The sequence below is a fragment of the Netta rufina genome, assembly GCF_964035555.1.
Source record: "Netta rufina genome assembly, chromosome: 3".
NCBI classification, from domain to species: domain Eukaryota; kingdom Metazoa; phylum Chordata; class Aves; order Anseriformes; family Anatidae; genus Netta; species Netta rufina.
Window position 1 is genome coordinate 69,504,489 of NC_140125.1, and position 16,523 is coordinate 69,521,011.

The 16,523-nt window shown below is 38.9% G+C and overlaps 1 protein-coding gene across 1 annotated transcript in view; it reads left to right on the plus strand.

The window, feature by feature from the left end:
* The window catches only part of GRIK2 (glutamate ionotropic receptor kainate type subunit 2), a gene marked incomplete at both ends in the record, with an annotated part of 394,793 nt that overhangs the window by 211,848 nt on the left and 166,422 nt on the right, over positions 1-16,523 (plus strand). Inside the window, one exon of the mRNA XM_084284092.1 lies at positions 8,642-8,755. Within this exon, the coding sequence (XP_084140218.1) occupies positions 8,642-8,755 (114 nt within the window). The remainder of the gene's footprint in view (positions 1-8,641; positions 8,756-16,523) is intronic.

Genomic DNA, 16,523 nt, shown 5'->3' on the forward strand with positions numbered 1-16,523 from the left:
TATTGAGTTTAGCTTTTAGATACAGTTCCAATCCCATCACCTGTGATTAAACATTTAGGTATAAGTATTTGTATTTTCTTTGTATCTTACTAATTTGGGAAAAGTTGCCTGAAAAAGAAAGAAATAAAATAATTTTGGATTTTCTCTGTATTTTAAGAAAACTTCTGTTCTCGGAGTACAAGTTTTCTATTTGTAAAGGGGCATTAAAAATTAAGAATAAGCAGCCTGACAGGTTTGTCTATTTTCTGACATGATTTTTTTCTTGTACACAGATAGAGGGAGAGATTGAAAGATTGAAAAGTGTTCTTTTTTTGAATCCCAATATTGTTGAGATTTGAACTAACGGCCTTGGGAACACCCACATCTATTTGGCCTACCACAGTGATATGAAGAAAGATCATGTTTCCCTTCATCACTGGCCAACCTGGTATAGAGAGGAAATACAGGAGGCTGCAGTGTCAGTGTTAGTGCATTGCTATGATCAGCAGACAAAGGTTTCCATCTGCAGGGCAATGTTTTTACATTTTATTTACTGTATGGTTGGTATTTAGGTGAGGTTTTCTGTGTTCTGTAAACATCATGCTTTCCTTCATCTTCAGATAAAGTTTTATCCTCTATTGCCCTAAGGCAATATTGTACTGACAAATAAAATGAGAAATTAAGGGAAACCACTGTGCTGCAGAGTTCTATTTCCTTTTTACTTTTTTTGTCTTTCCCGATATTTGTTTTGGGATATTAATGTTTTCTTATTAGGAAGATTTCAAAGAAGTTCATAAGGTGTGAGCTTGCTTTGGAACAATTAAATAGGTAATATTGCTTTCAAAAAGGTCCAGTGGAAAACCTGTGATTATAGAATTAAACTATATTTTAAAACATGAAGCAATGCTTGGATATTAAAATGTCTTATTATGTATGATATATTCCATGAAGGGTGTTATGCAAAGTTAAGGAAAGACAGTGTATTATTGTGATTAAATTTGCAAAACAAATATGTTTTGTTTATGAGAACAATAGGAACAATATAACCTGTCTTCTTTACTGAAAACATAAATGGAAGAATTTATGACATGGGAATAGCTGAATAAGTCACTGCAGGCTGAAGAGTCTGCATATAAGGAAGTGATAAGCTGTTGAAAATGAGAAAAGGAAGTTTCTGAAATATAGGATGACTATATGGATGTCAGGCAGCATTTGAGAACCATCAAGCAACATGGGTTTTTGGGAAAATAAAATCTTCACAGTGTACTTAATTTCTGGCAGAAATGCAAAACAATTAAAGGAATTGAGACAGTGTAATATATTTGCATTTGAGTGACATATCTGATACTACTTCACAACTTTACTAAAAAAAAAAAAGTTGACTTCATTAACAATTTTTTGTTAATAAGTATGTGGACTGGAAATTTCCCAGGAGAATATTGGTGTAAGATGTTGCATCATGGATGTGTAGTGGGCTAAAGGAATAGTATCTTCCATCTGGATCTGCCTTATGTCTGTTTTACCTTCCATATCAATGTAAAAGTAGAAACACAAAAGCATGTTAATTCTTAGTTGACAATATATTAGGAAATACATAACCCGCTGAAAATACAGAAGTAAAAAAAAAAAGTCTACAGAGATCAGAAATATGTGAAGAAAATAAAATTCAACAGAAAATACAGTAATCTAAAACACAGACTTGGGAAGTAGTAATAATGAAAAATGTATGTGAGAGACCATAACAGAAACCGTAGTAAAAGGATATGGATGTTTTAAAACATCCAATGTGTGCTTGAGCTACGTATATGAATGCTCAGAGAAAAGGAGCATTATCACTGCCTTTGTGGTGCATTTTGACTCTAAAGGGATGTGATAATATTACTTATTCAACAAAATATTCTGACAAGCTTTGGAAAGAACAGTAAGAATTACTTATAATCAGAAAAGTTTAGGAATTGGGAAAGCGTTGGCAAAGAACAACGCGGAATGCTATACGTTCGAAGATACGTATAAGCAAAAGCAGAGCAGTTACTGTAGGGTGTAGTGATAGCAGATTAGAAGAAGGATGGTGGCTCAGAAAAATGGACTGGTAGCCCAGAGAAGTAGTGGATGCCCTGTCCCTGGAGGTGTTGGATGAGAGCCTGGGCAACCTGATCTAATGGGTAGCATCCCTGCTCATGGCAGGGGGGTCAGAGCTAGATGATCTTTAAAGTCCCTTTGGACCTAAGCCATTCTATGATGATTCCATTAAGGAAACTTAAGCTATATGCTTAAGTTATAGCCTGATTTGCTTAGTATTTGGTTCTTATAGGTTATTTTACTAAGAAAGAGAAATCAACCTGAACTAAAAATGTCTTTGAAAAAAAGTCGCTTATTCTGAAAAAACGCAAACACTATTATGCTTCCCAGTAGAGAAAATATATTTTAGCCAGTTCTTTCATTTGAGAATTCTGTTTTTCCTTTCCTCCCCATCCCTTCCCTTTCCAAATCTCATTCACTTCTCTTTCTCTCTCCCTCCCCTTCCTCCACATTGTGCTCCATCTCCCCATCATACACATTTTTTCCTGCACTCTTCTACCAAATCCTTCTCTCCCTGCTGTGGTGGCTTAACCCAGCTGTGCAGCTGAACTCCTCCACAGCCACTCTCTCACTCCCATTCCTCAAAGGGAAAGGGGGAGAAAATAAGAATGAAAAGGGCTTAAGGGCTGAAATAAGGACAGGGAGATAATTCAGTTATCATCGTGGGCAAAACAGACTCAGCATAGGGAGATGAATGAAATTTATTACATATTGCTAGCAGACCAAAACAGTCAGCAACTAAAAGCAAACTAAAAACACTTTCACCCCATCCACCCTCTTCTACCACCTCCTTGCTCTGAGCAGTGCAGGGGAACAGGGAACGGGGGCTGTAGTCAGTCCCTAATGCTTCATCTCTGCCACTCCTTCTCAGTCCCTCTCTGCCCCTGCTCCACGTGGGGTCCTTCCCATGGAATATTGTCCTTCCCAAACTGAGCCTGCGGGGGCTGCCCACAGGCAGCAGCTCTTCAAGTAACTGTTCCCACATGGCTCCGTACCACAGAAGCTCCAGCAGGGGTCCGCCACAGGTGGCAGCTCCCCCCAGACCTACTACTCCTGTGTGGGCTCCTCTCCATGGGCTGCAGCTCTGGCCTGGGATCTGCTCCTGCGGGGGCTCTCCATGGGCCGCAGCCTCCTCCAGGCCACATCCACCTGCTCCACTGGGGGCTCCTCCACAGGCTGCAGCATGGAGATCTGCTCAGCCAGAGCACGGGCCTCTGCAAGGTCTGCAGGGAGCTTCTGCTCTGTCATCTGGAGCACCTCCTGCCCTCCTTCTGCACTGATCTTGGGGTCTGCAGGTCTGTTTCTCTCACAATTTCCTCTCTCCCAGTTGTTGTGCAACTGCTGTTCCACAGCAGTTTTTTCCCCTTTCTTAGATATGTTCTCACAGAGGCGCAAACATCATTGCCCTTTGGCTCAGCTTTGGCAGAGCTGGTTGGAGCTGGCTCTGAAATGTCATGGGGCATCTGCTGGGCTCTGGTTATAGAGGCCACCCCTGTATCCCCCCTGCTACCAAACCCTTTCCGCATAAAAACAATATTTCTTCCTCCTTCACCCTTTTCTCTCTTTACCTTTTTCCCTCTCTATTGTTCTTTCCACCTTTCCCATTCCCTTTCCAATATCTCTTCACATGTCCCTCTCTATCTCTTTGTTCTTTCCATTCCCTTTCTTTATGTTTTCTTATTTCTTTAGGAAGCTTTCCTATGTTCCTTATGTTCTTCCCAAACCAGCATCTTGTCAAGCATCTCTATGTAGTTAGAATTCTTAAACAATTTTGTTTATTTAATTGGATGGAGGAAGATGGAGAGATGAGAATTATATCTGCAATATTTTTGTCATGTTTCCATATTGGAAATAGCTATTATTTCAACTAACCTTTTCTCAAAAATGGTAGAATTATTTCTTATGTGACGGACAACAGCCCAACCCAACAATTCCAACTTCAATCTCTTTTTTTTTTTTTTTTGTGACAAAAAATGATTTCTTGAAAACAAAACCAAAATTCTGGAGAGGACGGAAGAGAATTATTATGAAATATTTGTAGAAGATCTGTTTTCTTTTAGCGTTTTTTAATGTGCCAAATAAATTGTATAGTTAATAAGAAATTACCTGAATCATGTATCTTAGGTGTAACCATTGCTCATTGATGACAGAGAAATTGCTCATCACATTTAAAAAAAAAAAAAAAAAAAAACCTTCTGAGAACTTAGATTGCATGAGTTACCTGTTCCTGAAACTCTTGAATGAGGGGTCATAATGAGGCATCAAACAAAAACAAACAAACAAACAAAAAAAAAAACAAGTATGCTTTTTCCAAATAAGAAATCCTGACAAAAATGGTAGTTTCCTGGAAGATGAAAATTACAAAATTAATTGATGATTCAAGTGCTGCTAAAGTAGGGTAAAAAATAAATAAATAAAATAAAATTACTGACAGTCAATCTGGCCAGACTGCAACTATTTATGAATCAGTACAGCAAAAATCCCAAACTGTGGCAATCTGGTGTAATAAGCAAATTATCACTCAAAGTATAATCAATCAGTGTTTGCACTGAAGTCACATCATGAGGCAAATTATCTTATGCTTCAAGGAGATAACACATACCTGAATTTAATACATTTAATATGAAAATTTGTCACTGAAAAAGAATCACATTTATTGAATAGAGAGGTTAACAACTGGATTGAAATCTTGCTTAGGCTCTGATACATAGAACAAAGATAGATGACAAAATGAGTTGTAATCCATTGTCCAGGATAGCAGTGTAAAATCTTGTTTCATTTAATATCTTTATTAATGGTATGGGGAAAAAAGAAAACAAACAAACAAAAACAACACATAACCAGCAAGTGGCATAAACAGGAGCTTTTGTGAAAGGTATAAGAAGCAAGTGAAATACCAGATTTATGGAAACCAGAAATGTATTAATGTGACATCTCTCAGAGAGAAAGTAGCTTTTTATTTTTATTTTTTATTTTACTTTAAGAAAGCAGAATAATTGAGGCAATACCCAAATGGGAAAGACATTTTTGAAATGAAAGACACATTTCTCAATTATTTGGGGGTTGAATAACTGTGATAGTGGCTCCCTAGATGGACAATTGGTACCACTGCAATGATCCTTCCTGAAGTGCTTATGGCACTTCACTGTGAGTAGTAGGTACAGTTTTTGTTGACTCAAATTCAGAAATAAAAGTTCCTTCTCTTAGGGGAGTTTTGAAGTAAAGTAATGACAAAGAAAGCCTGCTTATTCATAAATTTATTTTTTCAAACATGCTGAAGTAAGAAAGCTACTTTAATGTATTAAATGTTTGTGTATAACATCTCATCAGACTTATAGTAAACTAATTTGGAGTATGTATAAGCTCAACAAATTTAAATTGCAGGAGTGTACAATGCTTCTTTTTTGGGGTGATGTTGAATTATATTGGATTGATCTTGGTAAGGGTAGTGGATTTGAAGAAAGTTTGAATTTTACTACAGAAACTACAAACTTTTTCCCTCAATTGAAACAATAATTTAGTTTTTTTTCATAAATAATTTGCTGAATTATGTTCAGCATGACTTGAAGCAGATTTTTACTAAATAGAAAACTGTATTTTTATTTTAAAGCGGAAAGAGGTGTTTAAGGAAGTCTTAAAGACTTTGTTTAGTGGGTGACATCGGTAGTAGAGGGATGTTTGGACCAGATGATCTTGGAGGTCTTTTCCAACCTTAACAGTTGTATGATTCTACGTGCTTTAGACATGCTAGAGGAGAGAAATTGCTGTACCTCTGAAAATTGTTGGGATAAAAGGAAGCTACCACTTCTTTTAAAACTGTTAACTAGCTGAATAGTTACACGTGAACTTTGTATACAAGCTTATTTTATAATCTAGTTATTTAGAGCACTTAAATGGAAGAACTGGGGATCAAAGGCTGGGAAATCAGGCTTCTCATTACTACTTCTTCGATAACCTTTGAAAAGTTTCTGTTTCAATGCTATGTCGAACTTACAAGGGGACAATCAGACAGTTGCCCTGTGACTGTATTTGCTATGTGAACATCCTCTCTACCGTGTACATTAGTGTTGTTTCAGTTTTAAGGAGAACTTAAAAGTTTGTTGGAAATAGATGTGATGCAGTAGAAGTAAATTGCAAGTTGTTTGAATTGAAGTTATATGTAGTACCTTGATTTGCTTTTTCAACATTTTTGGCATTTTAAGTACTCTTAATTTTCTAGTGAAAACGGGTTAGCAATTCTGTTCTGTTCAAGGGCTATTTTAGAATTAAAGCATTGTGCTTAAGAATAGGGAAAAAAAATGAATTTAATGCATTGTTTATGCACTGTTTTCTCTAGAAGGAACAGTTTTGAAGAGATGTATATGTGATACTGTTCCACATAGTACATCAGAATGCCTGGCATAAGTGTTTGAGTTCATTAATAATATGCAAAAGATGTACTATGTGGAACATCCTACTTTTGTTCCATTTCTTAGATTGATTTACAAAAAAGATATGACTTTGTGCAATGCAAGTACTCTTACATTATTTTTCTAAATTAAGTTAATAGTTTATCAAGATACAAGTTCCTTTTTAAAATTGTGCAGTTGATAGTTCTTATTAGTCTAGATGGTAAGTTCTTATTAGTCTAGATGGTATTAGTCTAGTTAGGTAAAACCCAAAATCTAATAGTTGATAAGTATTCATTTGCTTGTGGCTATAACTGTATTAAAAAGTAGGGGAAGAGGTATTTTAATTAATAATGTATTGGCTTTTGCCCAGATATATCTGAATTATGAACAGCACAATAAAATAAATGATTTAATGAATTTGGGGTTTGAAAATGATCAAATAAGGTGATGACATTCCCTTTGAATTTTTTTTGTGCTACTCGTGTTACTGAAACTGAATCTTACAGGGGAGATTAGTCTAGGTTCAACTATGTGAATAAAACAGCAGGGACAGACTCAAGCTCTGGTCTTTGTTACTCCTTATTAGTCTATTTTCCTAGTTTGCTCTTTCTTCAAAGTAGAAGGAACACTTTTATTGCTGTAATTAACAGAATATTGCAACAAAAAGTTCTCAATCCTTTTACAATTTCTTAATTGTGGCCATACTGCAGGGCTGATTGTTTTGGGTTTCTAAAAACCTTTCAAGTCACAAAATGAAATAAAATAGTAAATGAAGAATTTTTTTTAATAGCAAGCTTTGATTTCAGTGCTTTGAGATGATGTGTTCGATGTTATTTTCCAATTGTATTTGAGGCACGTATTCCCCTTTCTTCCCTTTACAGTTCTTTCTTTACTATAAGAGGTACTGAATAGCCAAAATTTAAGAATCACATCCATTCAAAGGAGTGGGCCTTGTAACTGAGTGTTATATGCAAAGAAGAAAGACAAAATGTTCCTGAGGAACAGGACGTAGTAGAAAAAGAGATCAGACTTGCCTTTTCTCTCTTACAGCTTCTGCTTATTCATACTCCACTGTATGCTCAGTTCTAAAGACTAAACTCTTTTTATTCAAGCCACACTGAACTGTCTTAAACTTAGTTGACAGCCGTGCTGTAATGAATTGCTTAAAAGCAGCTTCTCAGGAATCAGTTTGAAAGATTTGACAAATATTCCTCTGTATGTATTTATATGTATGCATATACATTCATATGTATATACATATTTTCACAATAAAACCTGGTACTTCACAGAACTATTGAATTACTGTCTGTATTCAATTTTAAAGAATTTTTACCTCATATTGTAAATGTTGCTGAGTATTTGAAATAATATTTAAAATATTTTCTAAAAACAAAAAAGTTTTTATTTTCTAGACAGTGTAGTAATACAAAAAAAATCTGATGTCTAAAACCAGATGTATTTGTTGCTTGCCTGCTTTCATTTTATTGTGATGAAATTGTAGATGAATGATATAAGCATAAGACCCATTACTTACTGCTTAGTACGTGAGATTGTCCTTGACCTGAACCTTAAATCATAACCCTGGCTTACATAAAAATCCTATTGACTTCACTGGAGTAAGAAATTCAAGGTACAAAGTGTCAAAAGATAAATATTCTGAACATTTATCTGGAAATCAGTTATTTCACTTTCAGCCTTCCCTGTTACATTTGTACGAAAACATCTTTTGCCCCTCTGTTCTCTCTGATGAGAAAAAAGGATTGGTTCTTTCTGTAGAGAGGATGCTCTATGTTCTGCAAATGAATTTCCACCCAACTACTGAGTTATCTTCAAATGTGGTTTATCTTGAAGTATGAAAGTTAAAAGGAAAATTAAGTATTCAGCGTGGCTGTAGACATTACGTGCATCATTTTTCCCCTTATGTCACACTTCACGAAACAGTCTGAAGTATATTAATCATATATTAATATATGATTAATAATATATAATACATATAATATATAATAATCATATATTAAAAAAGTAGACTTTCAATGTAATGACAAAAGATAACGGAGCAGGGGTGAATAATAAGTGCTACCAATCTTTTTTTTTTTTTTTTTTGCAGCAATCTGTTTTTCCTTAAAGCATTATTTTCTAGACATTGAAATGTAATTAATGCACAATTTACATAGTAATACACTGTTTTATAGGTTGGAACTTGGGATCCACTGAGTGGCCTTAACATGACAGAGAATCAGAAAGGAAAACCAGCAAACATCACGGATTCCCTGTCCAATCGCTCCTTAATTGTTACTACCATCTTGGTAAGCAACTATATCTACATTTCCAGAAATACAGGAAAACTGAAAGAACATGCTATACTAATTGCATCAGTAATGAACAGTCTGTAATATATGTTACAGTTACTTAGCAATTTCTGTGTCATGAATGAACTCCATTTGTTAAGTTGGTAATGGGTATTTACTCTCATCAAAATTTTAAGTAAATTATCCTTTTAGAACTGTGTCAGTTGATGAGTAATTTCAGTTTCCTTATTATTGACTAAATGTTTGGATAATTGACAAAACAGTTTAGTTCAGCACCATGTGAGAGGACAAAACTTGTTTGATTCAAACAATGTAGTCTGGCTATTAGCCATACAAAATTTATTGCTTTAATTTGCTACTTAATATGATGATACCACTTTAAGGAAAGTAGGAAGTGTTTATGGAGCAGATCATCTTGAATGCCATCATACGGCACATTCAGGACAACCAGGTGGTCAGGCACAGTCAGCATGGGTTTATGAAAAGCAGGCCCTGCTTAACTAACCTGATCTCCTTCTGTGACAAGCTAACTTGTTTAGTGGATGAGAGAAATGCTGTGGATGTAGTCTACCTAGATTTTAGTAAAGCTTTTGATACTGTTTTCTACAGCCTTCTTTTGGAGAAACTAGTTGCTCGCAGTTCAGACAGTCATACACTTTGAGTAAAAAACTGTCTTGGTGGCTAGGCCTAAAGAATTGTGGTAAATGGAGTTAAATCCAGCTGATGGATGGTTACAAGTGATGTCCCCCAGGCCTCAGTTTTGGACCAGATCTCTTCAGTACCTTTATCGATGATTTAGACAAGGGGATCAAGTACGCTCACTAAGTTGTCAGATGACACCAACAGGCAGGAGTGTTCCTACCTTGAGGGTAGGAAGGATCTACAGACAGATATATATAGACTGAACCAATGGGCTGAGGCCAACTATATGAAGTACTGCAACGATAAGCATTGGTCTTGTGCTTGGGTCATGACAACCCCATGCAACATTTTAAGGTGGGGGAAGAGTGGCTGGAAAGATGGCCAGCAGAAAAGCACCTGGGGTTATTGGTCAATAGCTGGTTGAATATGAGCCAGTAGGGTGCTCAGGTGGTCAAGGAGGCCAACAACATCCCGACTTCTATCAGAAATGTGTGTCTTGAAATCCCATGTGAATGTCCCCCTGTACTCAGCTCTGGTGGGACCAAAGCTAGAATATTGTATTCAGTTTTGTCTCACTAAAAGACGTTGAGGTGATGGAGCATGTCCAAAGAAAGGCAATGAAGCTGGTGAAGGGTGTAGAGAGCAGCTGACAGAACTGGGGTTATTTAGCCTAGAGGAAAGGAGGCTCTGAGAACACCTTATTACTTTCTACAACTACCTCATAGGAGGTTGTAGTGGGGTTGGGGCTCATCTCTTCTCCCAAGCAACAAGCAATAGTTCAAGAAGAAATGGCCTCAAGTTGTGCCAGAGAATGTTTAGGCTGGATATTAGATTAAAAAAAAAAAAAAAAAAAAATCACTGAAAGAGTTGTACAGCATTGGAACAGGCTGCCCACGGAAGTGATTGAGTTACCTGGAAGAAGTTAAACATCACATCTGCACATCTTTTTACGGATGTGTTTTAGTGGTAGACTTGGCAGTGCTAGGTTAAAATTTGATCAGATTATCTTAGAGGTCTTTTCCAACCTAAAAGATTTTATGATTCATCTTTTATTTTCATCAGAGTTATTGCTTGATAATTAAGTTGAAAATTTTAATCAGATTTAATTATTTTATCATAGATCAGAAGAAACATTTCAAGTAACATCTTTTTCATTACCATTACTGACAAATTCACTGTGGTGAATGAGATGTTTTTGACTTTCTTACAATTACGTGTATTTAGTTATATAGAAATAAATGTTCAGTAATTTCCAAACCATAACTTTAAAATAGCAATTTTAATTGCAAGACATTAAACATTTTCCAGAAGTGCATCTGCTGTCTTTGTTGGCTGTCACCACCATTGTAAGATTGCAGATATCCAAAAATAATCCACATCTTTTATTGGACTTAAATGGCAAGCTTATGGTAGAAGGGGGGCTGCAGAGGTGGCTTCTATGAGAAGAATCCAAAAGATTCCCCATGTCAGTTCAGAGCCAGTTTCATCCAGCTCCAAAAGAGGATCCACTGCTGGCCAAAGCTGAGCCAAAGGGCAATGATGTTTGTGCCTCTGTGAGAACATATCTAAGAAAGGGGAAAAAACTGCTGTGGAACAGCAGTTGCACAACAACTGGGAGAGAGGAAATTGTGAGAGAAACAGACCTGCAGACCCCAAGATCAGTGCAGAAGGAGGGCAGGAGGTGCTCCAGATGACAGAGCAGAAGCTCCCTGCAGACCTTGCAGAGGCCCGTGCTCTGGCTGAGCAGATCTCCATGCTGCAGCCTGTGGAGGAGCCCCCAGTGGAGCAGGTGGATGTGGCCTGGAGGAGGCTGCGGCCCATGGAGAGCCCCCGCAGGAGCAGGTTCCAGGCCAGAGCTGCAGCCCATGGAGAGGAGCCCACACAGGAGCAGGGGTTCTGGGGGGAGCTGTAAACCGTGGAGGATCCATGCTGGAGCCGTTTGCTACTGACATATGGACCCTGTGGTATGGAGCCATGTGGGAACAGTTACTTGAAGAGCTGCTGCCTGTGGGCAGCCCCCACAGGCTCAGTTTGGGAAGGACAGCATCCCGTGGGAGGGACCCCTTACTGCAGCAGGGGATGAGCATAAAGGTGAAGAAGCGGCAGAGATGAATCATTACTTACCAACCGTAACTCCAATTTGCCATCCCCTGGCAGTGCTCGAGGGGAGCGGGTAGAAGAGGGTGAACGAGTGGGACGTGTTTTTATTTTGCTTTTTATTTCTCAGTGCTCTGATCTGTTAGCCATAGACAACAAATTATGTGAATATCCTTATATTGTCTGTTTTGTCCATGAAAGTAACTGGTAAGCAATCTCCTTGTCTTTATTTCAACCCATGGCCTTTATTTTATTTTATTTTTTCTCCCTGTTACGTTGAGGAGGGGGAGTCAGAAAGCCGTGTGGTGGTGCTGAGCTACCTACTGGTGTTAAACTACCAGAACTTTGCAACTGTTTTATTCTTTAATAAGGAAGTTTTAGCTACTAACATATTCTGATTAGAATAAATTTTCATAGGTATGGAGATACAATGCCAATGTACAACCTTGTCTAACCTTTTCTGTAATGTAAGCTGTATTACTACGTTTGGTAAGTAACTTTTTCATTATGTATAAGGTCTATTACTACATCTGGTGAGTAACTTTTTGATTATGTGTAAGATCTGTTTTTATGTGGCGATTTACAAAAACAAAACAAAAAACATAAACCTTTTTTAAGTTATGCCACTAATTGAAAATATGTAACTGATACATATTTAGAATGTGACTGACTTTCAGATGTTTGTTATTGACTTTCAAGTTCTCGTTATGTGAAGAACAGTAGTCTTACCACAGCTTTTTCTTGCACAGGTTTATGAGCGTATCACTTAGTTGTCTTTTTTTTTTTTTTTTTATAAAATTTTAATCAAACTCTTATATTCTGTTAAAGTAAAAGCATGTTTTGTAGAGTTCCAGTCTTTCATTTCTTCCCAGTGTCCTCGTTTTCTGTTTTTATGTATATCAAAACTAGTGCCTCATCAAAAAACGCATCTTAGCAATTCTAGTTGAACCAGCTATGCTTCTGTTATATCGTATCCAGATGTGCTGCCTAGATTTTTTTCTTGAAACATTCCACTAATAGGTAATTTTCATATTTTTCCTAATTGCTGTTTAGAATTACAGCTTTCCAGAATATAGTCTTGTCTGTATTAGTGACCTGTCCTCTTAATTACTCATTACTCAACTAGCCTTTGTGTAATCTTCACATTTCATTAGCAATCACGTTATAATTTCTTCTAGACCAGTGATAACTATACTGGGACAAGGATCTATCCCTGCAAAATCCTGTAAGAAACTCACTCAATAACTTAGGATGTTTCAATTATATTTATGTTTTAACATCTATCTATTGGAGAGGTCTGAGTCCACATACTGTGTGTATCAGATTGACTTTGTGTAGTGATACTTAAACTTGCATTATTTTATTTGAAATAGTGAGTATGTACGTACCCTCAGTAAGTTTGCAGATGACACCAAGCTGGGGGGATGTGTTGATCTGCTGGAGGGTAGAAAGGACCTGCAAAGGGACCTGGACAGATAGTATTGATGGGCAGAGGCCAGCGGGATGAGGCACAACATGGCTAAATACAAGGTCCTGCAGTTTGGCCACAACAGACCCATGTAACATTACAGGCTTGGGACAAAGTGGCTGGAAGGCTGCGCAGAGGAAAAGGGTCTGGGGGTGCTGATGGATGCTTGCCTGAACATGAGATGGCAGTGTGCCCAGGAAGCCAATAAGGCCAATGGCATCCTGGCTTGTATCAGGAATAGTGTAGCCAGCAGGACCAGGGAGCTGATCATCCCCCTGTACTCTGCTCTGGTGAGGCTGAACCTTGAGTACTGTGTTCAGTTTGGAGTCCCTCACAACAAGAAGGACATTGAGGCCCCGGAACACATCCAGAGGAAGGCTACTAAGCTGGTGAAGGGTCTGGAACACAAGTTTTATGAGGAGTGGCTGAGGGAACTGGGGTTGTTTAGTCCGGTGAAAGGGAGGCTCAGGGGAGACCTTATTGCTCTCTACAGCTACCTGAAAGGAAGTTGTGGAGAGCTGGGGGCCAGCCTCTTCTTGCAGGTAACTAGCAATAGGACAAGAGGGAATGACCTCAAGTTGCACCAGGGGAGGTTCAGATTAGAATGAGGAGACATTTCTTCTCAGAAATAGTAGTCAGGCATTGGAATGGGTTCCCCAGGGAAATGGTAGGTCTATGAAGATGGTGAAGGGCCTACAAGGGAAGACATATGAGGAGCAGCTGAGGTCACTTGGTTTATTCAGCCTGGAAAAGAGGAAGCTGAGGGGGGACCTGCTGTTAAAGAAAACATTTTCTGTTTTTATGAATACATCAAAACAAAAAGGAGAACTAAGGAGAATCTCCATCCTTTACTGAATGTTGGGGGAAAACTTAGTGATGAGAGGAAAAGGCTGAAGTGCTTAATGCCTTCTTTGCCTCAGTCTTTGGCATCAAGACCACTTTTTCTCTGGATACCCAGTACCCTGAGCTGGTGGAAGGGGATGGGGAGCAGAATGTGGCCCTCATAATCCACGAGGAAATGGTTGGTGACCTGCTACAGCACTTAGATGTACATAAGTCGACGGGGCTGGGTGGGATCCGCCTGAGGGTACTGCGAGAACTGGCAGAAGAAGTCGCCAAGCAACTTACTATCATTTATCAGCAGCCCTGGCTCTCAGGGGATGTCCCAGTTGACTGGTGGCTGGCAAACATGGTGCCCATCTACAAGAAGGGCTGGAGGGTAGACCTGGGAAACTATAGGCCTGTTAATTTGACCTCAGTGCCAGGAAGTTCATGAAGCAGATTATCTTGTTTTGTTCAGCCTGGAGAAGAGGAGGCTCAGGGGCAACCTTATATATTAAAGGAGGCTGTAGCCAAGTGGGGGTTAGTCTATTCTCCCACGTGCCTGGTGACAGGACAAGGGGGGATGGGCTAAAGTTGCACCAGGGGTGTTTTCGGTTGGATATTAGGAAGAACTTCTTTACTGAGAGGGTTGTTAGGCATTGGAATGGGCTGCCCAGGGAAGTGGTGGAGTCACCATCCCTGGAGGTCTTTAAAAGATGTTTAGATGTTGAACTTAGCAATATGGTTTAGTGGAGGACTTGTTAGTGTTAGGTCAGAGGTTGGACTAGGTGATCATGAGGTCTCTTCCAACCTAGACAATTCTGTGATTCTGTCATCATGTGGCACTTGCAGGGCAACCAGGTGATCAGGCCCAGTCAGCATGAGTTTATGAAAGGCAGGTCCTGCTTGAAAAACCTGATCTCCTTCTATGACAAAGTGACGTGCTTAGTGGATGAGGGAAAGGCTGTGGATGTGGTCTACCTCGACTTCAGGAAGGCTTTTGACACCATTTCCCACAGCATTCTCCTCAAGAAAATGGCTGCACATGACTTGGACTGGTGTACGATTTGTTGGGTTAAAAACTGGCTGGATAGCCAGGCCAAAGAGTCGTGGTGAATGGAGTTAAATCCAGTTGGAGGCCAGTCACTTGTGGGCTCGGTACTGGGGCCAGTCCTCTTGAATATCTTTATCGATGATCTGGATGAGGGGATTGAGTGCACCCTCAGGAAGTTTGCAGACGACACCAAGGTAGGTGCGTGTGTCGATTTGCTCGAGGGTAGGAAGGCTCTGCAGGAGGATCTGGATAGGCTGGACTGATGGGCTGAGGTCAACTGTATGAAGGTCAACAAGGCCAAGTGCCGGGTCCTGCACCTGGAGCACAACAACCCCAATCAGTGCTACAGGCTGGGAGATGAGTGGTTAGAAAGCTGCCAGGCAGAGAAGGACCTGGGAGCGTTGGTTGATAGTTGGCCGAATATGAGCTAGCAGTGTGCTCAGGTGGCCAAGAAGGCCAACAGCATCCTGTCTTGCATAAGAAGCAGTGTGGCCAGCAGGTCTAGGGAAGTGATTGTCCCCCTGTGTTCAGCTCTGGTGAGGCCACACCTTGGATGCTGTGTTCAGTTTTGGGCCCCTTGCTACAAGAAGGACATGGAGGTGCTTCAGCAAGTCCAGAAAAGGGCAACGGAGGTCTTGAAAAGATGTTTAGATGTAGAGCTTAGTGATATGGTTTAGTGGAGGACTTGTTAGTGTTAGGTCAGAGGTTGGACTAGGTGATCTTGGAGGTCTCTTCCAACCTAGATGATTCTGTGAAAAGAACTCTCAGCCTGGGGTAGTTTAGCTCACCAGGCTCACAATGTCACTGCTAACTACTTTTATGTGATTCTTTAATATGTGTCTATTTGTCTCTTCCATACCTTTCTCAAAATCCTCTGTCTATACCCTCTCTTTTCTGAACTTACTTCCACCCCTGCCTCAATTCCGCTCTTGTCTTCAGCCTCTAGTGCATACTTTAAAACTTATTGAATTCTTGAAGATGTAGCTGAAAAGTAAAGCGTATATGTATATTATATGTGCTCAAAATACAACAAAGATCAGGTTGAACAATATCCTTGTCCTGAGATCCAACATAACATCTATGTACTTCTAATAACCTTTGGTGCCTACAGACTTGCAAGTTATTTAGAGATATGCTCGGTCACAGTTCTTGTTTGTATTTCATGCATAAATGGAAAAATAGATGAGGTTAATAAGTGTAATGAATAAAGGTAGTATCATTGGCACAAGTTAAAGTAAGTTTGACTTCATATAAAATGGTCAGCAAAGCTATTTTTCTCATGGCTGGTTGCAAACAGAAAGTAGGATGGCTGTATAGGATGGCAAATCTCAGGATAATGACTGAGAAGTACTTTCTGTGGATTCCAGGTTTACAACATCATCCCAAACAATGTTTTTTCAAATAATTCTCTGATGCTTCAATTACTTTCTGCTAAAATGTTAGCAATAAAAATATACTGTTTGATAGCTGCAAGGATCAGTTTTTAACACCCCTTCTTTTTTCTTTTTTTGTTTTTCCTCCAGTCTCTTGAAATTTTAAGATACATTATAATAAAATAATGTTTTGCTTTCCATTACAGTAAGAACTAATACTGTCTTTCATATTCTTTTTGTATCATGAAGACAGTATTTATTCAGCTGAAAAAAATGTTAGTACAGTTTACAGTGTTGCAACAGTTCAGT